This window comes from Oncorhynchus tshawytscha, linkage group LG24 (assembly GCF_018296145.1).
Source record: "Oncorhynchus tshawytscha isolate Ot180627B linkage group LG24, Otsh_v2.0, whole genome shotgun sequence".
Classification (NCBI taxonomy): Eukaryota; Metazoa; Chordata; class Actinopteri; order Salmoniformes; family Salmonidae; genus Oncorhynchus; species Oncorhynchus tshawytscha.
The window spans coordinates 17,474,458-17,501,579 of record NC_056452.1 but is presented as its reverse complement, the minus strand read 5'-3'; the positions used below and the strand labels follow the sequence as shown (position 1 = coordinate 17,501,579).

General features: G+C 43.7%; 1 protein-coding gene across 2 annotated transcripts; it reads right to left on the bottom strand.

Moving 5' to 3' along the window:
- Positions 1 to 245: 245 nt before the first annotated feature.
- lmf1 (lipase maturation factor 1) lies at positions 246 to 27,122 on the bottom strand. Of its 2 annotated transcripts, XM_042305446.1 has the most exons (11): positions 26,871 to 27,122; positions 26,248 to 26,557; positions 23,505 to 23,515; positions 15,741 to 15,889; positions 7,946 to 8,011; positions 4,617 to 4,784; positions 4,032 to 4,212; positions 2,620 to 2,773; positions 2,144 to 2,327; positions 1,470 to 1,582; positions 246 to 1,017 (listed from the first exon to the last, which is right to left on the bottom strand). In XM_042305446.1, exons 1-11 carry the CDS (start codon positions 27,076 to 27,078, stop codon positions 852 to 854), a joined length of 1,710 nt encoding a protein of 569 aa, XP_042161380.1. In that variant the 5' UTR covers positions 27,079 to 27,122; the 3' UTR covers positions 246 to 851. The 2 variants fall into 2 exon arrangements, with proteins under 2 accessions (XP_042161380.1, XP_042161381.1); XM_042305447.1 differs by lacking the exons at positions 23,505 to 23,515; positions 26,871 to 27,122 and having other exon boundaries at positions 26,248 to 26,381.

The window sequence follows — 27,122 nt, the reverse complement described above, 5'->3', positions numbered from 1 at the left end:
AGACTGTATACACCATCTATGTTGGAAAACAGTGTAGCTGGCTCAGATATTTGTGATGAGGTGAACACAATTAAAAACAGACATGCTGGGGGAGAAAAGTGCATTGTGGGATGCAAGGACTGGTAGGAGTATCGTCTCAACAGGGTTCTCGTCTGTTGTGGTTGTCACTACTCTGTAGGCTGAACACACACACACACACACACACACACACACGATGACAGATACAATTCCACTGATGAAAACCATCCCTTTCTATGCATTTATTCATTGGATCCTTATCAGACCCCCATAACACACAGACATACAACGGTTAGGGGAATTTGTATTTAGTACAACACTGCAATGTCAATCTAGTCATTTTATTTGAGGGAAGGACTCAGGCTCTTTCAGTGGATGATTTAAACCACTAGACTAGTTGGACAACCTAGGTAACAAACAAAAAGCAAAAACACATGGAAACTCTAGCTTTGTTCCAAAATAGACCTTTTATTTTAAAAAGACACAATGTGTGTACAGTCTGTCTGGCGATGTGAGCCCAACATGGACTGTCATCCCCTCAACTCTCCTATTGTGGCAGAGTGGCATATCCCTATTCACGGGAAGGATTGGTCATTCTTTAGTGCAAACAGCAGATGGCAACATGACATGCTGAAGACAGGCAACATAGAGGAACAAAAAAAACCTAACAATTTTTTTCAGAATGGCACAAATTCCCTGATATCAGGGTACTCATGTCAACATGTTTGCTTTCAGAGCATATTTGATCCCAAATTATAAGGGGGAGCGATACCTCAGTGTCTCAGGCATCCATCGCTCATAGAATACATTAGTGTGATTGGTCATACAGTAGGTCAAAGGTCAGGATGGGGCCAATTCCGGGACTTAAAGTATCCTCTGAGAGCGACCAGATCCACAGCGGGGAAGTAGGCTCCAATACGTTTCCTCACCCACCATTTCCCCTGGGGACCACTGCCAGGCAGGGTGAACCTATACTTGAAGTGTTCTCCTCGGACCCACCTGGGGAAGGAAGGGGGGAGAGAGAGAGAGAGGAATGGTTAGTGTGACTGACAGAGAGAATACAAAGACATTTCATATCGAGAGGAAACATTCCACTAGAGGGGGCTGGAGGACAAGGATTCTTTATTTATTTATATTTTCATTTAAGAGAATGTGAGGCTTGCACGTATTACAGCGCAGGACACACCCACACACAACCTTCCAGTTCCACTCTGCTTCAGCACAACACTGCTGAGATCGGTTACGCCTTCAATGCAGCTGTCTCCAACGGCAACTTCTGGCCATTTTAAACTAATTAAATATACGTACTAAATAAACTCACATGTATGTATCAAACTGATTTACGCCATCTTATGTTTTTATCATGGACAATCCTGTAGTGGAATACATAGTTCATTGGCTTTAAAAATAAGGGCTACCAGTCTCCTCTGTGTTAGTCAGTGTAAGTGTACCTGGGGTTGTCTCTGCCCTGGAAGGGGTTGTATTCCATCAGTGAAAGGATTGATGTGTCGTTGGCTAACAGTCTGCCTGCAATGTGGATCACCCACTCACTCTGCTCATAGGTCTGGGAGAGAGGGAGAGAGAAGGGTTAAATACATGGAGATAGAGGCTGTTCTGAAGAACAGAGAAAAACAGGGGACGTTTGAATGAAGGATCAACTGTCATGTTCGAACAAAGCCCTCAATCTGAAGCAGTCTACCATTCCAAACTTTTGAGCTGATCTGCGACATCATAAACCTTCCCCCTCTTGCCAAAATGTCTGACTGGGATTTTCTTGGTTCTGGGATTGGATGTAAACCAGTGGGAAACCCTATGCCCTGAGAAGGGGACAATAAAACAGCGCGCCACACGGCTGAGTCTCTGGCCAGAACTACACCTGAGAGAGCTGTAGCAAGAGTTGAGAATAGTGTGGGCAGCTAGCCCTGACAGAAGGAATTACTCAGAGCAGGTAGTTCTGGGTCCAGACTTTACACAGAGTTAGTCAGCTCACATCCAAGGCAGGATTTTCCCACAAAACCAACAAACAGTAAAACAAATTAAACAGAATCCCTGATTCTTATATGTCAACTTGGAGCCGGGTACTGTAGATCAAAGGTCTTTGCTGAGTCCCGGACTCGGACTGTACCTGGAAGGCAGCGAACCACATGAGCCAGTCGAGCCTGTAGTGGTAGGGGGAGACGAGGCAGGGGCGTCGGGTCAGGTCCCCTGGCTTACACAGGAACTGGTACTCCTCCCACACAGCCTCTGGGTCCTTAGGGTCCTCATTCATAGTACCCTGCAGAATCACCTCAGTCCGCTCCTTAGTGATACTGCACAGAGAGGGGGGGGGGGGCAAAGAAAGTTGTGAGGGAGGGAAAGTTAAAAAGGATGGCAGTAGAGAAAGTAGAGTAGAGAAAAGGAGAGGACCAGAGAAGAATAGAATGAGAGGATGTGGCAGTTTGGACTGATCAAGTGGAGAGATATAGAAAGTGTTGAAATAAAATGAGAGAGGAAGAGGAGAACGATACCTGCCGAAGGACCCGTAGGTGTTGACGATGCGGAGCAGGTCAAAAGACATAGAAAGTGTTGAAATAAAATGAGAGAGGAAGAGGAGAACGATACCTGCCGAAGGCCCCGTAGGTGTTGACGATGCGAAGCGGGTCAAAAGACGTGTTCATCACCTGTTTGGAGCTCAGCAGGTTCAGCACTACAGGAACGCTCAGGTAGCCAATCAGAACGCCCAGAGCCACATTCACCACTCGACGAAAAAGCATACCTAGGATGGAGAAGAGGTGAAAAAAAAAGAGGAAGTGTGTGTGCCTGTGTGTGTGTTTGTCTGCCTGTCTGTGGAACTCAAGATCCCTCTGGCAGTAGCCAGAGAGAGGGGCTTAGCCTATGAGGTCATGAGGCATTTAGCCACTGACAGCTCCAAATCCCCACGACCTGTCTCGGATTGAAATGCCAACCCGGCAACCAGTCCCACGCATGTTAAAACCATCCATCAGAACTATACCTGTTGTTTGACTTAAATAATGGACTTTTATGACCCCCAAAAATTCTAAAAAAGCAGCCATGGTGCAGGTAGAGAATGTTAGGGCCACTTAGCAGATATATTACCCAGCATAAAACTAAAGCCATTAGCGATTCCTGGGAGACCAATTAGCTAGAGCCTATGCCTGCTCTAACACACCACATGGGCATTCCTTCCTCACTTTCTCTCTTCCTCTCTCTCCATCACCCTCTTCCACATTATCTCCAGCTGTCTCTCGCTCTCGTTCCATTCCCTCCTCCCTTTCCTCAGCTGTCCCAGTAGTAAACCACACTCCTCCCATCGCGTCCAAATCGTAAACTCTTTCCTTTATGTTCATGTGCCAACTGCTAGGCACCCAGTCACATTGGTAATGTGTGATTAGTAATGCCTAATACCCCCTGCCAGCACCCTGGTGTTGTCTACCATCTGTCAAGGCCCTATAGCCTGCTAGCCCGCTCCAGATGTGCCTACAGCCAGGTGTGTGTGTTGGAGATTGGGATTGGAGAAGGTGGAGAGGGGTAGGGTGCTCATGTGGCCCCACTCAATGACTGCTCTTTGGGGTTGTAAACACACACAAAGCTAAGCCAAGCACGTGGGAAGGGGGAATCCATACACACACAGCGTGGCTGGTAGAGACATCAGTCAGGCCTACCCAGTGGAACGGTAGTCATGTGGAAGGCTGATGCAATACCTCTTCTCCCTCTCTCTGCCTGCCATCATTAGTCCCAATCATAAAACACCCAGAAAGGATAGCAGGGCCTCTAACGCCAACTGGCTGAAAATAAATACCCAGAAATCTAGGAGAATACTAAATAACCAGAAATCCAGGAGAATACCCACAATACCTTAGCCCTGTCTGTATCGATTACTTCATTTGTAAAGTTGGGTCTGGGCAGAGAGGGGTGTAGGTTGTGAGGGAATGAAGATAGAAATAGATAATTCTATTTCTATGGTGTGTGGGCTCTAACTCCTTTAGGAGAAATCATGTCTGTTTAGTAGGTACCCCTGGTGGGTTTGGGGGTGCACCCTGATGCCTCCTCAGCCTGGAGGTCCAGTACGGCTTGCTTGGCCCCTCGGCCAGACGAGAACAGGAACCCCAGAGAGGCATCGTCAAAACAGGCCAAACTGGGAACTATGGTCAGCCAATTGAGGAAGCTCAGGTTCCCACTCACTATCAGAGTCACCTAGAAGAGGGAGGAGAGGGGAGAGGAGGAGAAAGAGGGGAGAAGAGGAGGAAAGAGAGTAGATGGGGAGAAAGGATGAGGAGTAGTATTTAGATTCCTCCAAAAGGTACTGCCAGAAAGATAGCATGATATGACTGATGAGGATCATCTGCTTTGGCTAATAGTTCAGCATACTGCAGCAGGGAAAGTCCTGATTTCCTGTATTCATTCAATTATAGCTGGCTCTGAATAACACTCCATTCATCAAACTGATGACTGCAGTTGCCATAAAACTGCTGTCATGCACCAATGGTTCCACTAGGTGGCAATGTGACGTCAGAGCTACTCCAGGTATTCTTATTCTTTGGCACAGATCTAGGATCAGTTACCCTCCCAAAATCCTAGCCTTTCTACGGTCATCTCACCTGGAACACTATCTGCAGCGTCCCGTTGACCATGCACATGCGTCGCCCCAGGAAGGTGAAGAGAGGGACGATGAGCTCGATGAAGTGATTGGACAGAACCTCGAAGCGATGGAACCACCATGGGGATTGGTGCATATAGTATGACATGGGGTTTGGCACCGGCTGAGTCTGGAGGGAGAAACAGAATGAATACAGACAGACGGAGACAGGCAGGCACTGGCAGTTTGTCAGACACACACACACACCACGGAATTGTACTGTTGATAACCACACAGTGCATCTCCAGAGATCGCATTAGAGAGCGGAGTCAGTACCTTCACTCCTTATTTTGGGGCCACCTAACCCACCACATCATTCCAGTCTCAACCACAGAACTGGGATGAGCTAAAGGACCAGACACTGACCCAGGGAGAACACAACCACAACATGAGTACTTCCAGGTCAGGGAAAAAGCCATTTGTCTCAGTTTTAAAATAACCATACCGATACTCAAATATGAGCAATGACAGAGGGATAGAAAGAGGCAAACGAAAGATAGCACTCATGCTACGGCAATGACTTAAGGTATGTTTTTGCATGTAATGGTAAGGATAAGCTAATGAAAGCACAGCTCATCACATAACACTGAATGACCTCTATGTTTGCATGGATTTACATGGTGTCCCTCCAATGACTGCATTTGCATGGCGATGAATGGCAGTGAGATACTGTATAACTTAACATCCCCACCAGCTTTCCCGATGGCTACAATGACTGCCCAAATGACACCTTGTGCCAAACATGAAATGTAGCTGATCTTAAATGTAAAATAGCTATAAAAATAAATAAAAAGTTCCCCCTCATTGTTTTGGCATAAAACCATGGGACAGAATGGCGTGGGGAAACAGTGTACAATTATAACGCCACACCTTCAGGAAGGTTTCCAGAGCTAAGTAAAGCTACTGCCTATTTTAGACATGTCCTGAGAGAGCTCTTTCAGTGCAGAACCAGACAGGGCTGGAGAGTGAGGGAGACCACACCCCCAGACAGCCGAGGGCACCGAGCCTGCAACCCCAAACATGCAGCAAACAAACTAACAAAACAACACCCACCAACCCCCCTCAGCCAGCCTCACATAGCTTCTGCAGTCTTCTTACCCATGATGCATTGCGCTGTGTGGCCCTGCCGTGAGTTTTGAGAGAATGGAGGCTGAAAGGGAACAGTGTGTCAGCGTCAAGGGGGGGGCAGGCAAACCTTACCTGGCGCCCTTGGCTTCCGGTAGAGTGGGTAGGGGTGTTAGGTGGCTGGTGGGGGGGGTGAAATGTAAATCCGCTTTACCCCTGGGGGTGTTGACAGGTTAGGAGCTGGCAGGTCAATGTTTAGATGGGGATATGGGCCCGTTAGCCTGCATGGAGGTACTGAGTCAGTCTTCAGGATCCCATATATGCTTTTCCATAACCCCAGGTTAAACAACATGGACATCCAGGTTGAACACAAACACTATTGGAATGCTTCCTTTATTTTTTTTACAACTATTTTGGTCAAATTCTACAAGGCGTTCATTTAGTCTCTGATCCATACAGGTTCACTTGGCTGACCACCACTGTTGCCAGAAACCCATTAGCCTCCACGTGAAGCCCTAACAAAGCTGACATAATGTAGGCTGATGGAACTATAACAGGAGGCTCAATGTGCCTGAATGAGACCCCTGTTTCTCAGCAGACTCTCTCAGATAGGCGTGATGGTCCACAGACAGAGGTCCCTTTGAGTTAACAGGGTTTAGAGAGGAAGGGGTGCTAGGCATCCCTCCACACCTCTCACCTAGGAACCCCCAAGACAGAGGCAGCCTGGAATAAGGGAGGTTGTGGGCATATTTGGACATAAGTGTTGAGGTAAAAATTTCAAGGCAACAATTATGACAATACTGATAGGGTAGAGGAGTGACAAATTAACATGGACACAAAATGTACATGACACAAATTAACATGGACACACTTGCCCACTTAAAAACACATGGACAAACACACAATAACAAACACTAACCCACAAATAAGGAACAGAAATCAGAAAATCGTGGCCACGAATTAGAAGCAATGCTTGACCAGTTAGACATTTTAATGTCTGGTCAATGTTTCACCCACCCTGTCTGTCCCCCTTATAAGGCAGCAAGTTAGGCCATTGAACACACGAGTTAACTCTAATCAACCTCAAATCAGTTCAACGGGTCTCCTACTTATATCATCATGACTCTTTATGGCCTATAACTTGCTAAAGGCAGGCTCTTAAAATGGCGGGCATAAAGAAATGAATGAGTCGCCGCATTGACCAAAGAAAATAACCATGTTTCCCATTTAATGGGAAATCCACCCAGCAGGCGAACAGAGCAAAGAGGAGCCGTGCCGGACAGGGCTAACAGACTTAGAATGGGTTTGTCATATGTTAAAACCTGTACAGTGAAGTTAACATACTACACAAGGAAGAGAGTTTCCTGGTGTCAATAGTGGGATGAAGTCGCCCCTGAACATTGATCCAAGGTCAGTTTAATGTGTCGTCCCCTTGATGGTTAAGGTTAGGGATTTGGTGAGGGGAAGCTGATCCTAGATCTGAGAGTAAGTTCTACCCAGACAGAAGATGTCAGTACAGTATGTATGCATCAGTAGAGTCCAGCCTAAGGACAGTAGACCGTTCAGGGACTTTTTCAAGGCCATAAAAAGCCATAGTCAGTCAGACTCCAGGGAGACGTGGTGTATTCCTGGTCTCTGTCATTAGACAAAATGCTCCATGCCGTCTCATCTCCCAGCTGTCTGGGTTATAGCCTGGAGATGACACAGCTGTGTGGGTTATAGCCTGGAGATGACACAGCTGTGTTCTCCCTTCCTATGGAGAAAACCCAACATGAGGCTTGTCAGCCGTTGTGGCAGACAGTGGCTCCCAATGTCCTATCATATGCTAAGAAATGTGTAGTCACACATTAAGTAAACAGAAGTAGTATTTCTTATCCAGGACCAAGACTTAAACCATTGCCTCAGTTTCAATTGAACTTTTAGGTCTATGTGTAAGCTTATTGTTTAGCCTGGGGAGCTCCGCCTAAGGAGAATATCTAGCTTGGGGAAGCACTGGTGTGTCCACGGCCAGCCAGACAGGAGCAGTCGATCCAACGGTGTGGCACAGAAAGAGCGATAATAAAGTGATTAGTTTAACTCAGTTTGGGACAGCAGGCGATTGATCAGGATCATGTGCCAAGGCCTGTTCTCTCAGCATGACACAGCACAGGCCAGGGGAAAGCCCTGACGACAAGATGCCAACAAGCACTGCTGACAAGGATGGAGGGAACTGTATTGCACACGCACCTCGTAGTGGTAGTCCATGCACGTCAGGTCCCTCCAGCAGCGGTCCCCTCTAATCTTTATCAGCCCCTGTAGAGAAGACAACGACATGTCAATCATTCAGCTCAACTCAAGGTGACATTTTCATGGTGCAGACTTAAAAATGGGACCCTCCAACTTCACCAGCCCCTTGGCCAGTGGTTCTGTCCAGGTGTGTTAGTTTGTGAGGTTTGTGGAGAGCATATCATTGGGACATACAGAAATGACATGTCCTGCTCCAATTGACCAACACTCTGTATTAAAATCTGTAGATTTTGTATGTAATTTATCATCTAAATTACCATGAAACCAAAACATCAGGCCGACTACCATGTTAATACACCATATAATCAGTGATCATTCAATATGAACCATGACAGTAGGGTGGTGTGCTAACAATCACAACCAATTCTGAAGGATTGCAAGATGTGGGTTGGTATGATACAGTTTGTATGTACATTAGATAAGAGTGACTCCATATTCAACCAATCTCCCTCATGATGGCCAAAGCAGCATATTACTTCTGTTGGTACCTAGCTAACACTAGCACGCTAGCTAGCGGTTAACTCTGAATCGCCAATGGCTAGCTAATGGTGAGAGCATATCTACTCACACAGAGGCACTCAAACAAGTATCATGTAAAACAACCTGTTTGTTGCATAAAGGCTCTTTCTGCTCGTCAATTCTGGCAGAATAAACATGTATACAGCCAAGGCAGAAATCTATTTGTTGTGATTGAATAAACGGTCTCCATTCAAGCCTGGTATAAGTTGCAGTATTGTCTGCCTGTACAAATGAAGAGGACGTTTGTTGTATTGCAAAGAGGAAAGGAAGATTTAATTACTGCAATATAATTTCCACTTTCATTCATTCCGCTATGCGTCTGTTGAGGTACAACGGAACTTTACATCACAGGTCACACCATCACTGTGTGTGTGTGTGTGTTTATGTCGCTGGCTAGATGCAGACAAGGCCATAGAGGAGCTCAGTAACTCCACTGTGTCTTGTCCACTTGAACAGCTCCTAGTAGCAGCTCTGTGGGTCTGTAGTCGTTTCTAATATACTACTCTACGTTCTAAGCTTAGTGTTAAGGCACACGGTGACGTTGCCCCTACATGTCAATCAAAATTAATAATATACATTCGGAAAGAACTCAGACCCCAATGACTTTTTCCACATTTTGTTAAGTTACAGCCTTATTCTAAAATTGATTCCCCCCCCCTCAATCTACACACAACACCCCATAATGACAAAGCAAAAACAGGTTTTTAGAAATGTTTGCCAATTTATAAAAAATAAAAACAGTGAAAAATGACGTTTACATAAGTATTCAGACTCTTTACTCAGTACTTTGTTGAAGCACCTTTGCAATGATTACAGCCTCGAGTCTTCTTGGATATGACGCTACAAGCTTGGCACACCTGTATTTGGGGAGTTTCTCCTATTCTTCTCTGCAGATCCTCAAGCTCTGTCAGGTTGGATGGGGAGCGTTGCTGCACAGCTATTTTCAGGTCTCTCCAGAGATGTTCATTCAGGTTCAAATTCAGGCTCTGGCGGGGCCACTCAAGAACATTCAGAGACTTGTCCCGAAGCCACTCCTTCGTTGTCTTGGCTGTGTGCTTAGGGTCGTTAGAAGGGGAACTGTCGCCCCAGTCTGAGGTCTGGAGCAGGTTTTTGTTAATCAAGGATCACTCTGTACTTTGCTCCATTCATCTTTTCCTCGATCCTGACTGAAAAACATCCCCACAGCATGATGCTGCCACCACCATGCTTCACCGTAAGGATGGTGGCAGGATAACCCCAGATGTGACACTTGGCGTTCAGGCCAAAGAGTTCAATCTTGGTTTCATCAGACCAGAGAATCTTGTTTCTCATGGTCTGAGAGTCTTTAGGTGCCTTTTGGCAAACTCCAAGCGGGCTGTCATGTGCCTTTTACTGAGGAGTGGCTTCCATCTGGCCACTCTACCATAAAAGGCCTGATTGCATAGATGGTTGTCCTTCTGGAAGGTTCTCCCATCTCCACTGGGGAACTCTGGAGCTCTGTCAGAGTGACCATCGGGTTCTTGGTCACCTCCCTGACCCTTCTTCCACGATTGCTCTGTTTGGCCAGACAACCAGCTCTAAGAAGAGTCTTGGTGGTTCCAGACTTCTTACATTTCAGAATGATGGAGGCCACGGTGTTCTTGAGGACCTTCAAAGCTCCAGAATTGTTTTGGTACCCTTCCCTAGATCTGTGCCTCGACACAATCCTGTCTCGGAGCTCTATGGACAATTCCTTCCACCTCAGGGCTTGGTTTTTGCTCTGACATGCACTGTCAACTGTGGGTCCTTATATAGACATGTGTGTGCCTTTCCAAATGATGTCCAATCAATTGAATTTACCACAGATGGACTCCAGTCACGTTGTAGAAACATCTCAAGTATGATCACTGGAAACAGGATCCACCTGAGCTCAAGTCTCATAGCAAAGGGTTCGAATAGTTATGTAAATAAGGTATTAGTTTTTTTATGTTTAATAACTTTGCAAAATGTCTAAAAACATGTTTTAGCTTTGTCATTATGGGGTATGGTGTGTAGATTGATATAAAGATTTGTTTTTATTTAATCCATTTTAGAATAAGGCTGTAACGTAACAAAATGTGGAAAAACTCAAGGGGTCTGAATACTTTCCGAAAGAACTGTATGCATGTATGTATGTATATATATGTTCGGCCTCCATGATATTCACAAACAAAACAATAGAGACAGGAAGACTAGACTGGTTTCTTAAGACTGGTATCGTGTCCTGTGTGGCTCAGTTGGTGTAGCATGGCGCTTGCAACACCAGGATTGTGGGTTCGATTCCCACGAGGGACCAGTATGAAAATGTCTGCACTCACTACTTACTGTAAGTCGCTCTGGATAACAGCGTCTGCTAAAAATGAGTATTCAAATTCTCTGACTCTACCAAAGCAACTGAATGACCCGAGAGAGCGAGGGATTTCTGTTGAGCGGGAGAGGGATGCATTGACGGATATGAAGCTGGATTTAATGTGCGTAATCATATTAAACGAAGCATGAACAAAATTAAGAGAAAAAATGAGGAAGGACAACAGCTGATGTGGGCTGTGACTAAGCTATCTGGCTCGGATTTCATCTCCAATTCTAGGAAATAAAAAGCAGCACTGATAAAAGACAAGCGGGAAAAATGGAATTAAAAGCTGGTTAGCGATCCATTACTTTCAAATGAGCTTCAGAACATTACGACCGACTCAGAAAACAGTGAAGGGAGAGAAGTAGTCTTCACTCGTTTTCCAACTTGTTTCCTCTTTGGATGCCCCAGAGAACTCAAAGCCACACCTCTATCTGCTCTTTGCACAAACCTATGAACCAATGCAGTGCCTGCAGCCACACACACGGCTCAGTCAGAGCATAGGTTCTCTCCTCAATGGTCTCATGCACCACAAAGACCAGTCCTAAAGGTCTCTCTGTCCCTCTCCACTAATGCAATAGACGCTGATTGGTGAAATCAGGGTCTATACTGCAGGCTGATATATCCCTGGGGGAGCAGGGAGAGAGGTTTGGAGGGACACGGGGAGGGGTAGCTGCACTCGCTGACGGTGGACGCCTAATTCATGGGTTACTTTTGCTATTTATCAGCGAGCATTCTTGCATCTACAACATTACAGATAATCTAATAAGCACTCCGGGAATGTACTTTCGCTTGAAAAATGTGATTCCATTCATTTGAAAATGATCCCCCCCTCCACCTATCAGCTGGGCTATAAACTTAACCAGGATAAATGTAGTTGTCTGTTTATGCCACCCGCCTGCTGTCCTAATGCCATTTCAAACAGGATTGTTTACTACCTGCAGTGACGGAGGGACATTATGAATATTATATTTAAGTGCTAGCAGATGTGCTTCTGGTGTACATGAATAATAGTGTTGTTCTGTGTTGTGTTCTATTCCTTCAACACAGAGCCAAAAGAGAAGAATTAAAGATTTGGAGAATATTAACAGTTCTTACGGGGTAATAACTCACTGCCATGCAACATCAACTGCAGTTTAAGACAGGGGTTGAATGACACAGACTGGAAGACAGCCTTGGATGCCTTGGATTGTCAAACCGTAACGTTCGATATAAGGTATTATGATTTCTGCAGGAACCTATATCAAAACGGCCCTTTATACGACACATGTATAGAGGGAAAAAGCCAGAATCAAAATGTACACAACAGCTTAAAGCACTAGTCTGTCTTGGCCACGTATAATCAACTACAACACCATACAGCCCTTGGAGGACAAGGGGCTTAAATCCTTATTTCTTCCCGAGAAAACTACAGTCAATAAAAAGCACTGGAGACTTCAACTCCAGAAGAAGCAGCAAGATGCAAACTCACTTCGAAAATCTCTTATTTAGACAAATAAAATCAGCATTGATGCTCTGTGAGAATGTGTAACCAGGACATATTGACACATTGCTTGTCATGGGGCACAGAATACGCAATAACTCTCGACTTTGTTAGGCCACTGAGGTTATCAGGGCATTAAATTATGCTTATAAATCGTTGGGTGTTGACTATAATACAATTCAGTCATGAGGATCATCAATTCCCATTGTCCCATATTCAGGCCACGGAGTAGGCCACTTTCCCATTCTCCAGAGAACCTAGGTGGTGCGACTGCAAAGTTATTAGGGAGGCCATTTTGACCATCGTTTAACGGAAAGGCCTTTACCGATATTCAGTTGTCACTGAAGTAGTGCTTTGTGTTGTGAACACCACAACAGAAAATATGAGAATAGTTCTACTTTGTCAACAGGCATAAAAACAGTGAGTGGTTGGGTGCAGGCAGCCATTATCCCATGAAATTTGTCAGCCACCATTAAAAGAAAATCCTGGCCATGACAAATTGAGTCGATGCATGCGACTCCAATAAAACACCATTTGAGCGTTTTGTTCCACAGCACTGGGCTCCATCCATCCACACCGAACCACAGAACTCCAGGTGCACGTTGGCTGGAGCCCTTCGCAAATGTGCAAACGACAACGATCAAGTCCGTCTATTTCCTGTTTGGGTGCCGCGCAGAGATTTATGCAGACTCCCGACAATAAAAGTAGGGTATGGTGGCAAGGAGAGTGAGTGGTGAAAATGTCGTGGCTGGTTTGGAAGGCTGTAAGTCAGGGACTGAGTAGAGAGAGAGGCTGGGCAGGCTGAGGTAAGCAGGCCCTGAGGATGTCATTAGCACTACCCAGACCTAGAAAAAGCTGGTCGACCCGGGACAGTCGTAAAAACAGACAGACTCCCTGCTAGACGACATGATACGGTAATGTATGTACTGTACGGCTCATAACTGTCACATACAAGAAAGACGATTGGGTTAGGGGTTTGGTTTCCATTTTCTTTTACTATGCTTCCTACAGTGATGATACTTCCAAAAAACGGAATTCACTCAGTGATAACCAATCATCAGTGTAAGAACCACAGAAACAATCATCAACAGCGCTTTCTCCCACTGGCAGCCATTGACACCCAAAGACAGTCAGTAACCAGTTGCACACTGGATCAAGCCAGCATTCATTTCCCTACAAAGGGAAAAAGCCAATATACTTACATGTAGTATATTTCTCTCTCCCCCAAAAAGAGAAAACTTTCATTTGGCGTCAGGGGTTCATTCTGACTACAGCAAATGAAAAAGAGTGACGTGGCTCTGGGCTTGACCAGGGAGAGGGGCCAAGGGACGTCCTAAATCCGATCACCACCTGCCAGCTGCCTAAAGGTACGCCTCGATGCCCCTGCCAACCGCCTAAACAGGAAGGCGTTAAACACTCCCAGAAACCTTCAAACATGAACATGTTTCTACGCAGGATGCAATCAACTACATTACAGTGAGTCTTTTATTCTGTGTCAACTTTTTATGCTACGTTGACCTCTCACCATCGGTAATTCCCAATACTGGAAAACAATGATTGTCTTATGCGTAGCTCCCCCTACCAACAATGTCCCAAGTCCCATCAACAGTCTTCGAGACAATAGAGGACTCCGAGGCCAATTGGGGCCAGGGCCAACCTCAAAACTCAACAACATGGATACGGGCCAAACCAACAAACAGCCTGCAGGAGACACTTCCTCGCAAAGTGATCCCCCCCAAAGGAGAATGATACAGTCCAACCAGACAAGCACTTTACTATTATTATGGTTTTACTGGACTTCTTCAAAAACAGGAGCCTGTGGAGATGCTCTCCATCATGACCTGGTGCACTCCTTCTACTAGGCCTACCGTTCCTCCTGCAGGAGTGTGAGATGTGGTACCTCGTGCAAAGGCTGTGAGACAGCTAGTTTACTGGCCAGGTCCAACCTCTACCACACCCAATCATGGGGCACCACACCAGCACCCTGATTACCATGATTGTATTTCACAGCTTAAACGCTGACACTGCCCTGTGAATCAGATCCCATTAGCACCACTTAGCAAACCGCCTGGACTTACCCTCTGATGCTAACAGCCTGGATAATGAAAGGAGGTGTGTATGCACACGCACACGCAGCTTAGGTCAGGAAAGCAAAAGCAGAGGAACAGGGTAAGAGAAAGAAGTGGGCTGCCAGAAAGGATATTTTTAACATGTGAGGAAGGGCCTGACTTGTAAAGTCACTCAAAAGAGAGAATCTGTTTAGATGAATCTGCTGAGGGAAATTAGCAAAGCAGAAAATGTGATGTCCTCAATAGCACCGTTATTCAACAATTTTGACATAATCTGACAGCATACGCAAATCAAGATTGGATAAAACCAGAAAGTGGACATTGAGAAATAAAATCATTGAATTGGGTTATAAACTGATGCTTTCAGAATCCGAACATGAAACCAGCAAAGTTTCTTCTTCCTTAGGGTCCCTTCCAAGTTTAATGGCTACGTCCCCTTCACTTAAAGGGGTTCTCAATAGCACTCTAACAGTGGTCAACCACAGACCAAGGGATAGATTACCCAGACCTAGTCTAACCAACACTTACATGACAAACACTGAGTGAATGTAGCATGGCTTTTTTATGGATTTATAATGCTTTGTATTTACACTGCCAGTGTCAATCTAAGGAACTTACGACATGACAAGAATTTCCTAAAAAGCTTTAACCTCATGTTATCCAAATCAAACGGAGTCAATTTTCTAAACGATATGCTTTCAATTAGAGAAAAAAAATGTAACCTAGCTGCCCCGACCACAATAAAAAAATCATGATTACCCCGTGATTAAAAAGCTGCTTATTGGTTAAGCCTCAGCCGTGTCTGAGGGGACCTAAAGTGCTTTTCTGTTTTGAATAAATGTGTTGTAATGACTTTGTGTCTAGGGGAAATGACAAGAGGGTCTTGTACGGTTGTAAGCACTTAAAGTCAATCATACTCTTGGCACTGGGGTAAGCTGAATGAACATATAGCTCCCTCGTTGCTCCGTCCTCTTTATGGGCCTAATTGAAAAAACACTTTGGGCATTGTGGCAGGTTCCAACCCCCACGTTTTAAAAGACAACAGTGTTGGGTTGGGTGTTCTCTCTCTCTCCACTAAACCATAAAAGAGAGACAAGTTGCCTGACTGACTGGTTCCATATTTGCATTTACAACATCTGTTTTTGTTAGGGATGGTGTTTTGTTTTGACCATAGAGAAGAGTCTAAGCCCAGTAAACACTTTTCTTATAAACACAGGAAAATTCCACCTGTGTTTTCTTTTCTTCCACAGACTATGAGGTGAATTCAGTGTCAGTGTGATAGATGTGTGTGTGTGTGTGTGTGTGTGTGTCACTCACAGCGCCCAGCATGATGCGAACGATGAGCCAGCGGAAGGTCCAGATGGAGATTAGCGAGGGGGGGCAGCGAGGGGGCACCTGGGACAGACTCCACACAGGACACAGGAAGATCCCCAAGAAGCCTGTCTCCAACAACTGACTTTCCCAACCTGAAGACAGAGGGAGAAGTGAGAGGAAACGGGAGAGAGACAGAGACAGAGAGAGGAGGAGAAACAGAGAGAGAGAGACAGAGAGAGAAACAGAGAGAGCGAGAGAGACAGAGAGAGAGAAACAGAGAGAGCGAGAGAGACAGAGCAAACGTTCAGAGAAAGGACATCAGGGAGACGGAGAACAGGAGACAGGGGTTTCAGAAAAAGGACAGGGGCATGACGAATAGTCAAGCAGATGTGGGGAGAATATAGAGTGAGAGTCCAAGTGTTTGAGTAAGGATGGATAATAAGAGGGACCATGATATGGAATGAGATGACTAAGGGGCAGGAGAGATGAAGACGTGGGATATATGGAGAGCAAAGGCGACTGCTAAAGGTCAAAAGTGGCAAAGGTCAACAGTGACCACATCTCTCAGCATGCGAATGCTGCATGGATACATACATCAGGGGAGCTACTCAGTTAACACATCTGTGATGAAGTAGGGAAAGTCAAAAAGTGGATAGCAAAAAATTAAATAATGATCATTCCCCTTGTGTATGACACTTTGCATGTTTTTTTTGTTTAAATACTCTGAGCTGCCCTCACCATTCTGAAGCATTACTTACAGTCAAAGCAAGAAAAGCAGCCGTGGATGCTTTGAATAACCAAAATATGGACAGCTGTAATTGTATAAGTGAATTAGGGCCAGTTATCTGTCTGTCTATGCAAACATCACTGTTCTGTAACGATCTCTATCTGTCATTCTACAATGATGACCACAAATAACCTCCTCTTGCTATGTGCATATGTCCCGATGGCCAATCACTGCAGGCTTGTTCATAAATGTAAAGTGAAACGGTTCAGAGGTAGTGCACGTGTGCCGTCATGGGTGTGCAAGTGTCCACGCACCCATGTATAATACAAACACGTCAATCTAATTCCACAGATTGGCCTGATGTGAATGCAGCAGAGGGCTCCCAGTGAAGGCCCACCTGCTCCCGTCTCTCCTCAGAGAGATCCAGTGTGATCTGTGCAGCTGTTGGCCTGTTCGCCCCTCCTAACAAAGGCAGTCTTTGTAGCCTTCGCCCAGTGGACATGCAAACAGAGATAATGACAAAGATGAAGAGAAAGAGAGAGAGATCGAGGGACAGAGTACAGTATGTAGTTGAACAGACTAAAGAAGGAGGAAATACATTTATTTTTGGTTTTGTTTTCATTTCTTTTATTTAACACCATCTCTACAGTGTTAGATTTATTTGATAAACGAGTCATCTGTATAATGAGCGAGGGTAAAAGAAAGAAGAAAAAAAAAGACCACAAAACCTGACCACAGACATCCGACTGGAGTCTTTCACTCCGAAGTGTCATTAACCAATCAGTGAGGTCAAAATGATCTGGGCTCTTATCTGAACTAGCGCCCTACATCTAGAACTACTTACACTCAGCCCTGCAGTGATTAGATTGGACTCAAGTCTGATTGAATTGAGTTATTGTGATGACAAAGTGAGGAATCCTGCTGAGGCAACAAAAGACCAGCTGAAGCTGAACCAGCCACATCTGCTAACCCTGGGCAGTGCTGATCTTGGATTAGGTGCTCTCTGTCCATATAATAATATTCATTATGATCTACTGTAAAAGGAAAAACTGATCCTATATCAGCGCTCCTACTCTGAGACACATTTTGAATACAGACAGGCCCATCCAGGGCCAGATGTTTACTGAGGTCTGAGGATAATGGGGTTTTGGGTGGCATGATACACTGACTCTGATCTCTATGCCAACTTGCCAAGAGAGACTAGTGAGGGGCATTAAACCATGTCAGCCGACTGTTGATGACCATCGCCAGAGCGATGATGAGATTATGTATTGAAATGTAATCATCCCAAACCTCTGACTATGACCCAGATCATATTAACACATCTGAGCTGAATGTGATCGCTTCATCAAAGGGGATAACAAGGGCTCAGTGGTGGTTGTGGGAAGGTTAGATAAGGGCTAGGTTGTAGAGTGACAAAGAGCAGGCCGTTACAAATCTTACGTCCAGGTTTCTCAAAAGCATGGTAAGGCTAAGTTTTATTTTTTTAACAGCTTCTATCGCAAGGCCATCAGAATGTTAAACAGCCATCACTAACACAAAGGCTGCTGCCTACATACAGACTCCATTCATTGGCCACTTTAATAAATGGATCCCTAGGCACTTTAAATAAAGGCCACTTTAATAAATGTTTACATATCTTACAATACTCATCTCATATGTACAGTGCCTTGCGAAAGTATTCGGCCCCCTTGAACTTTGCGACCTTTTGCCACATTTCAGGCTTCAAACAAAGATATAAAACTGTATTTTTTTGTGAAGAATCAACAACAAGTGGGACACAATCATGAAGTGGAACGACATTTATTGGATATTTCAAACTTTTTTAACAAATCAAAAACTGAAAAATTGGGTGTGCAAAATTATTCAGCCCCCTTAAGTTAACACTTTGTAGCGCCACCTTTTGCTGCGATTACAGCTGTAAGTCGCTTGGGGTATGTCTCTATCAGTTTTGCACATCGAGAGACTGAAATTTTTCCCCATTCCTCCTTGCAAAACAGCTCAAGCTCAGTGAGGTTGGATGGAGAGCATTTGTGAACAGCAGTTTTCAGTTCTTTCCACAGATTCTCGATTGGATTCAGGTCTGGACTTTGACTTGGCCATTCTAACACCTGGATATGTTTATTTTTGAACCATTCCATTGTAGATTTTGCTTTATGTTTTGGATCATTGTCTTGTTGGAAGACAAATCTCCATCCCAGTCTCAGGTCTTTTGCAGACTCCATCAGGTTTTCTTCCAGAATGGAACCAGAATTATGGTTGGTTTGGCAACATCTCTGGATTTTTGCATTAGGGTGAGGAGGGGTATACTATGAATTTACAGTTGAAGTCGGAAGTTTACATACACTTAGGTTGGAGTCATTAAAACTCGTTTTTCAACCACACCACACATTTCTTGTTAACAAACTATAGTTTTGGCAAGTCGGTTAGGACATCTACTTTGTGCATGACACAAGTCATTTTTCCAACAATTGTTTACAGACAGATTATTTCACTGTATCACAATTCCAGTGGGTCAGAAGTTTACATACACTAAGTTGACTGTGCCTTTAAACAGCTTGGAAAATCCCAGAAAATGATGTCATGGCTTTAGAAGTTTCTGATAGGCTAGTTGACATAATTTGGGACAATCTCTGTCCCAGTCTCAGGTCTTCTTCCAGAATGGTCCTGTATTTGGCTCCATCCATCTTCCCATCAATTTTAACCATCTTCCCTGTCCCTGCTGAAGAAAAGCAGGCCCAAACCATGATGCTGCCACCACCATGTTTGACAGTGGGGATGGTGTGTTCAGGGTGATGAGCTGTGTTGCTTTTACGCCAAACATAACATTTTGCATTGTTGCCAAAAAGTTCAATTTTGGTTTCATCTCACCAGAGCACCTTCTTCCACATGTTTGGTGTGTCTCCCAGGTGGCTTGTGGCAAACTTTAAACAACACTTTTTATGGATATCTTTAAGAAATGGCTTTCTTCTTGCCACTCTTCCATAAAGGCCAGATTTGTGCAATATACGACTGATTGTTGTCCTATGGACAGAGTCTCCCACCTCAGCTGTAGATCTCTGCATTTCATCCAGAGTGATCATAGGCCTCTTGGCTGCATCTCTGATCAGTCTTCTCCTTGTATGAGCTGAAAGTTTAGAGGGACGGCCAGGTCTTGGTAGATTTGCAGTGGTCTGATACTCCTTCCATTTCAATATTATCGCTTGCACAGTGCTCCTTGGGATGTTTAAAGCTTGGGAAATCTTTTTGTATCCAAATCCGACTTTAAACTTCTTCACAACAGTATCTCGGACCTGCCTGGTGTGTTCCTTGTTCTTCATGATGCTCTCTGCGCTTTTAACGGACCTCTGAGACTATCACAGTGCAGGTGCATTTATACGGAGACTTGATTACACACAGGTGGATTGTATTTATCATCATTAGTCATTTAGGTCAACATTGGATCATTCAGAGATCCTCACTGAACTTCTGGAGAGAGTTTGCTGCACTGAAAGTAAAGGGGCTGAATAATTTTGCACGCCCAATTTTTCAGTTTTTGATTTGTTAAAAAAGTTTGAAATATCCAATAAATGTCGTTCCACTTCATGATTGTGTCCCACTTGTTGTGGATTCTTCACAAAAAAATACAGTTTTATATCTTTATGTTTAAAGCCTGAAATGTGGCAAAAGGTCGCAAAGTTCAAGGGGACCGAATACTTTCGCAAGGCACTGTATATACTGCATCTTGCCTATGGTGCTCGGCCATCGCTCATCCATATATTTATATGTACGTATTATTATTCCATCCCTTCACACGTGTGTGTGTATAAGGTAGTTGTAGAATTGTTCGATTACTTGTTAGATATTACTGCACTGTCAGAACTAGAAGCACAAGCATTTCGCGACACTCACAATATCACCTGCTAACCATGTGCATGTGACCAATAGAATTAGATTTGATTCATCTTTAGAACCTTCATCGAGCATCATTAAATCTGAGCAGTTTCACAAGACCTACTTGTTATTTACCAGCTGCCTCAGACCACTTGTCGGACAGCTAAATGTGTCGTTAGAGGTGCTTTTTATTGCCTTTCTGGGTCACTTTATACACAGAAGACCTCCGCTAAACATAGAATCAAGCTGTTTATATGTTTCTCTGTGACTGCCGTTAATACAATTAATTGTTGACTGCAAATAGGCCTTCACAGTTGCCAGTGTCTTTGCAACTGTTACAAATAAGTGAAGGATAGAAAGATATTTCAAATAAAAACTAGAGATGACTGCATAAACAAAATAAATACAGTATAGGCTACATGGGCCTATCTATTTCAATCATTTTAAATCAATTCATTTTAAAGGGATATTTTGGGGTTTTGACAACGAGCTCCTTTATCTACTTCCCCAGAGTTCGATGAACTCATGGATACCATTTGTCTCTTCTTTTTTTAACGAGGCAAGTCAGTTAAGAAGAAATTCTTATTTACAATAACGGCTAAAGGCCTCCTGCAGGGAAGGGGCAGGGATAAAAAAAAAGTACAACATTGCAGCAGCACAAAACATGGTACAAACAATAGGCACAAACAACAGCACAAAGGGCAAGAAGGCAGAGACAACAATACATCACGCGAAGCAACCATAACTGTCAGTAAGTGTCCATGATTGAGTCTATGAATGAAGAGATGGAGATGAAACCATCCAGTATGAGTGTTTTGTGCAGCTCGTTCCAGTCGCTGCAGCAAACTGAAAAGAGGAGCGACCCAGGGATGGGGTCTCTGCATGCAGTTTGAAGACAGTTGCTAACAAGCGCTGGTGCAATTGCTAACTAGTATTAGCACAATGACTGGAAGTCTATGGGTATCAGCTAGCATGCTAAACACATGGCCTTCCATGCTAACAGATACCCATAGACTTCCAGTCATTGCGCTAACTTTAGTTAGCATTGGCTTACAAAATTACCTGTGCCAAATCTGTGATTTTGTGCACTATTATGGGATAACCATTAGCCGAGCTGCCTCAATATTTGCAGCCATAATACATAGATCATCTCGCTAAGTCTAGGAGCCGAGTATTCCTATTAAAAAGGTATGATTCAAATGGAGAAAGCTGATCCGAGAGCAGTGCTGACTTTCTTGCAATCCTATCAGTATTGACAATTGGCCCAGCGTCGTCCGGGTAAGGGGAGGGTTTGGGCAGCCAGGAAGTCCTTGTCCCTTCGAGTTCTAGCGAATTCCGTGGTGGGCCGGGCGCATGTGCGCTAACACGATCGCCAGCTGGACAGTGTTTCCTCCGACACATTAGTGCGGCTGGCTTCCGGGTTAAGCAAGCAGTGTGTCAAGAAGCAGTGGGGCTAGGCAGGGTCGTGTTTTGGAGGACGCATGGCTCACAACCTTTGTCTCTCCCAAGTCCGTACGGGAATTGCAATGATGGGACAAGACAAACTACCAATTGCATTTCACAAAATTGGGGAGAACGGGTACAAAAAAAATGTAATGGAACAAGTCAAAAGTAGGGACAAACCTACTCATTGAAGGGGTTTTATTTGTACATTGTAGAATAATAGTGAAGACATCAAAACTATGAAATAACACATATGGAATCAAGGAGTTATCAAAAAAAGTGTTAAATTAATCAAAATATATTTTATTGAGATTCTTCAAAGTAGCCAACCTTTGCCTTGATGACAGCTTTGCACACTCTTGGCAATCTCTCAACCAGCTTCATGAAGTAGTCAGATGGAATGCATTTCAATTAACAGGTTTGCCTTGTTGAAAGTTCATTTGTGGAATTTCTGTCCTCAATGCGTTTGAGCAAATTAGTTGTGTTGTGACAAGATAGGGTTGGTATACATAAGATACCCGTATTTGGTAAAAGACCAAGTCCATATTATGGAAAGAACAGCTCAAATAAGTAAAAAGAAACGACAGTCCATCATGACTTTAAGACATGAAGGTCAGTCAATGCGGAACATCTCAAGAACTTTGAAAGTTTCTTCAAGTGCAGTCGCAAAAACCTTCAAGCACTGTGATGAAACTGGCTCTCAAGAGGACCGCCACAGGAAAGGAAGACCCAGAGTTACCTGGGCTGCAGAGGATAAATTCATTACAGTTGCCAGCCTGAGAAATTGCAGCCCAAATAAATGCTTCACAGAGTTCAAGTAACAGACACGTCAACTGTTCAGAGAAGACTGCGTGAATCAAGGCTTCATGATCTATTGAAGGCTGCAAAGAAACCACTATTAAAAGGACACCAATAATAAGAAGACTTGCTTGGGCCAAGAAACACAAGCAATGGATATTAGACCGGTGGAAATATCTCCTTTGGTCTGATGAGTCCAAATGTGAGATTTTTGGTTCCAACCACTGTGTTTTTGTGAAACGCAGAGTAGGTGAACAGATTATCTCCGCATGTGTGGTTCCGACCGTAAAACATGGAGGTGGTGTGATGGTGCTTTGCTGGTGACACTGTGATTTATTTAGAATTCAAGGCACACTTAACAAGCATAGCTATCACAGCATTCTGCAGTGAAACACCATCCCATCTGGTTTGCGCTTAGTGGGAGTATCATTTGTTTTCAACAGGACAATGACCCAACACACCTCCAGGCTGTGTAAGGGCTATTTGACCAAAAAGGAGAGTGATGGAGTGCTGAATCAGATGACCTGGCCGCCACAATCACCTGACCTCAACCCAACCACAGAGTGAAGGAAAAGCAGCCAACAAGTGATTGGCATATGTGGGAACTCCTTCAAGATAGTTGGAAAAGTATCCCAAGTGATGCTGGAGAATGCCAAGAGTGTGTAAAGCTGTAAAAGGCAAAGGGTGGCTACTTTGAACAAGATAAAATATTTTTGCATTTGTTTTAACACTTTTTTGATTACATGTGTTATTTCATAGTTTTGATGTCTTCATTATTATTCTACAATGTAGAAAATACAAAAAAAATAACACATGGATTAATATCACAAAATAACACAAGCCTAAGTTCCATCGCTATCGGGGAACCGGTCCCAGATGGATGTTGTAGTCTTACAAATGTAATTGAATGTAAGCAGTTAACTTACCAAACGAATACCTGTAAGGAGAGGAAAAAATAAAATAGATCAGCTTAAAAATAGATATTTTGATCGGATTAGAGAGTTGGCCTAACCTACATTCTGTACCAAGCACTTACCGCAAATTGCAATACTGTACCCACAATCGTACATATTAAATTACATGTGTCAGAAGTTTATAAAGATGAAAACTGAATAGTGTTGATAAATAAATGGACTTATTCCTATTAAACACACTGGACTAAAAAGCAGGACATACCAATAATGATCCCTTTAAGCCTAATCAGCTAACTGAATCACTGTTGGCATGATGGCCTTGATGTCTCCAAATCCACATTTTTCATTCAGAACATAAGAAGCAGATGGTGAACAATTTTGAACATGTCTTCAGGAATTGTCTACCCTCTTCATCTTATTCTTCAGAGACACAAAGAACTTCAACAGAGCTGAGAGAATGAGGGAAAACAGTCATGTGTTTGTCTGTCTCTCACCGTTGTACAGTCCATCCCTCCCAAAGATTGAGACTGACCTATCTTCGAGCCATAACACAGATGCCCCATCAACATGTTCTCTCTCTCACTCACTCACTACTGCCCCCCCCCCACACACACACACTGGCCCAGACACAACCCTGCAAACTACACTAGAGGTCGACCAATTATGATTTTTCAACGCCGATACCGATTATTGAAGGACCAAAAAAAGCCAATAACAATTAATCGGACGATTTAAAAAAAATGTATTTGCAATAACGACAATTTCACTGAATGAACACTTATTTTAACTGAATATAATACATCAATAAAATCAATTTCGCCTCAAATAAATAATGAAACATGTTCAATTTGGTTTAAATAATGCGTGTTGGAGAAGTAAAAGTGCAATATTTGCAATGTAAGAAAGCTAACGTTTCAGTTCCTTGCTCAGAACATGAGAACATATGAAAGCTGGTGGTTCCTTTTAACATGAGTCTTCAATATTCCCAGGTAAGAAGTTTTAGGTTGTAGTTATAGGAATTTGAAACGCTATTAGCATGCACCCCGCTAACTAGCTAGCCATTTCACATCAGTGACACCAGCCTAATCTCAGGAGTTGATAGGCTTGAAGTCATAAACAGATCAATGCTTGAAGCATTACAAAGAGCTGCTGGTAAAACGCACGAAAGTGCTGTTTGAATGAATGCTTACGAGCCTGCTGCTGCCTACCACCACTCAGACAGACTACTCTATCAAATCATAGACTTAATTATAACATAATAACACACAGAAATGTGAGCCGTAGGTCATTAATATGGTCGAATCTGGAAACTATCATCTTGAAAACAAAACGTTTATTCTTTCAGTGAAATACGGAACCGTTAAGTATTTTATCTAACGGGTGGGCATCCATAAGTCTAAATATTCCTGTTACATCGCACAACCTTCAATGTCATGTCATAATTACGTAAAATTCTGGCAAATTAGTTCGCAACGAGCCAGGCAGCCCAAACTGTTGCATATACCCTGACTCTGCGTGCAATGAACGCAAGAGAAGTGACACAATTTCAACTAGTTAATATTGCCTGCTAACCTAGATTTCTTTTTGCTAAATATGCAGGTTTAAAAATATATACATCTGTGTATTGATTTTAAGAAAGGCATTGATGTTTATGGTTAGATACAGTCATACAACGATTGTGCTTTTTCGCAAATGTGCTTTTGTTAAATCATCCCCCGTTTGGCGAAGTTGGCTATCTTTGTTAGGAAGAAATAGTCTTCACACAGTTCGCAACGAGCCAGGCGGCCCAAACTGCTGCATATACCCTGACTCTGTTGCAAGAGAAGTGACACCATTTCCCTAGTTAAAAGAAATTCATGTTAGCAGGCAATATTAACTAAATATGTAGGTTTAAAAATATATACTTGTGTATTGATTAAGAAAGGCATTGATGTTTAAAGTACACGTTGGAGCAACGACAGTCCTTTTTCGAGAATGCGCACCGCATCGATTATATGCAACGCAGGACACGGTAGATAAACTAGTAATATCATCAACCATGTGTAGTTAACTAGTGATTATGATTGATTGATTGTTTTTTAAGATAAGTTTAATGCTAGCTAGCAACTTACCTGGGCTTTTACTGCATTCCCGTAACAGGCAGTCTCCTCGTGGAGTGCAATGTAAAGCAGGTGGTTAGAGCGTTGGACTAGTTAACTGTAAGGTTGCAAGATTGAATCCCTGAGCTGACACTGTAAAAATCTGTCGTTCTTCCCCTGAACAAGGCAGTTGACCCACCGTTCCTAGGCTGTCATTGAAAATTAGAATGTGTTCTTAACTGACTTGCCTAGTTAAATAAAGGTGTAAAAAATATATATATATATATATATATACACACACACACACTTTTAAATCAGCCAAATCGGTGTGCAAAAATACAGATTTCCGATTGTTATGAAAACTTGAAATCGGCCCTAATTAATTAGCCATTCTGATTAATCGGTCGACCTCTAAACTACACCCTACCACACACATGGAACATAGACAGCAGTATGTGTGTGTGTGTGTGTGTGGGTGTGTATACCAGTGGATGTTGCTGAAGGGAGGACAGCTCATAATGATGGCTGGAGCGGAGCTAATGGAATGGAATCAACCACATGTGTTTGCCGTATTTGATACAGTTCCACAGATTCCACTACAGCCATTACCACGAGCCCGTCCTCCCCAATTAAGGTGCAACCAACCTCATGTGGTGTTTTTCCAACCCATCACTCACCAGATCTGCCCCACACTGACGAGAGAATGGTAGAGCACCCACAGCATGGCCATGATGATCATGTTGGCAGTGCCAGTCAGCAACACAAAGCCTGACAGCGCCATCCCCACCAGGGCAATGCCATCCAGGTTGGCATCCATGTCCGTCCAGTCCAGGAACCACAGGATAGAGGGAGTGTAGGCGAAGGCAGACATATCGATCTTCCCCCCCACATAGCGCTTCACACTGAGAAGGTAATCCTTACAGGGCAAGAGGCCTCGCTCTCCTATCAGCTGTTTGTTCTGGTTGTAGGCAACAGTGAATGCAATGACTACAGGGGGAGAGAGGTGGAGGACGTGTGAGGTGAATAAAGATAGGTTTATGAGTACTAGAACGAACTGTCTGGTTCATTTAAGAATGTGACAGGAGAACAATTGCTATGTTTCTTGGTAAATGGTAATGTGAACGATGTGTCCATGTCTACTTGAACATTAAATTGGTTTTAACTCCAACTACCACCATACAATACACACATGAAAACTGACGAGAATAATATAGCCTACGCAATGGTCTGGAAGCTAAGTTATAATGGAGCCAGTGCATCATAACTCGCTACATTCTCAGAATATCACACTCGAACTTACAGTAGATGAAAGCAATGGAACGTAGAAGCACAATTCGAGTGAGCCAGTAAGTCCCGGTTTGCAATGTAACCAATTCTTGCTTCTTTGCTTTGCAAGTGTCCTCTTCATTATTTGGGGTGTTGTCATCTGAATGTGTCGTTGTTGTTTTCCTTGTTTCGACGCGTCTTTTTCTCAAAGTGCTTTCAGAACTCTCACTGTGAGTCGCCATTTTGGTTGACGTTCTAAAAAGCACGTGATCAGAGGGCTCGTTCA

Coding starts and splice junctions, on each gene's coding strand:
- lmf1 (XM_042305446.1), bottom strand. CDS start 27,078: ATGGCGACTCACAGTGAGAGTTCTGAAAGCACTTTGAGAAAAAGACGC. Junction 26,558..26,870: donor TTCCATTGCTTTCATCTACT/GTAAGTTCGAGT, acceptor CTCCCCCTGTAG/TCATTGCATTCACTGTTGCC. Junction 2,774..4,031: donor CACCCCCAAACCCACCAGGG/GTACCTACTAAA, acceptor TCTCCATCCTAG/GTATGCTTTTTCGTCGAGTG.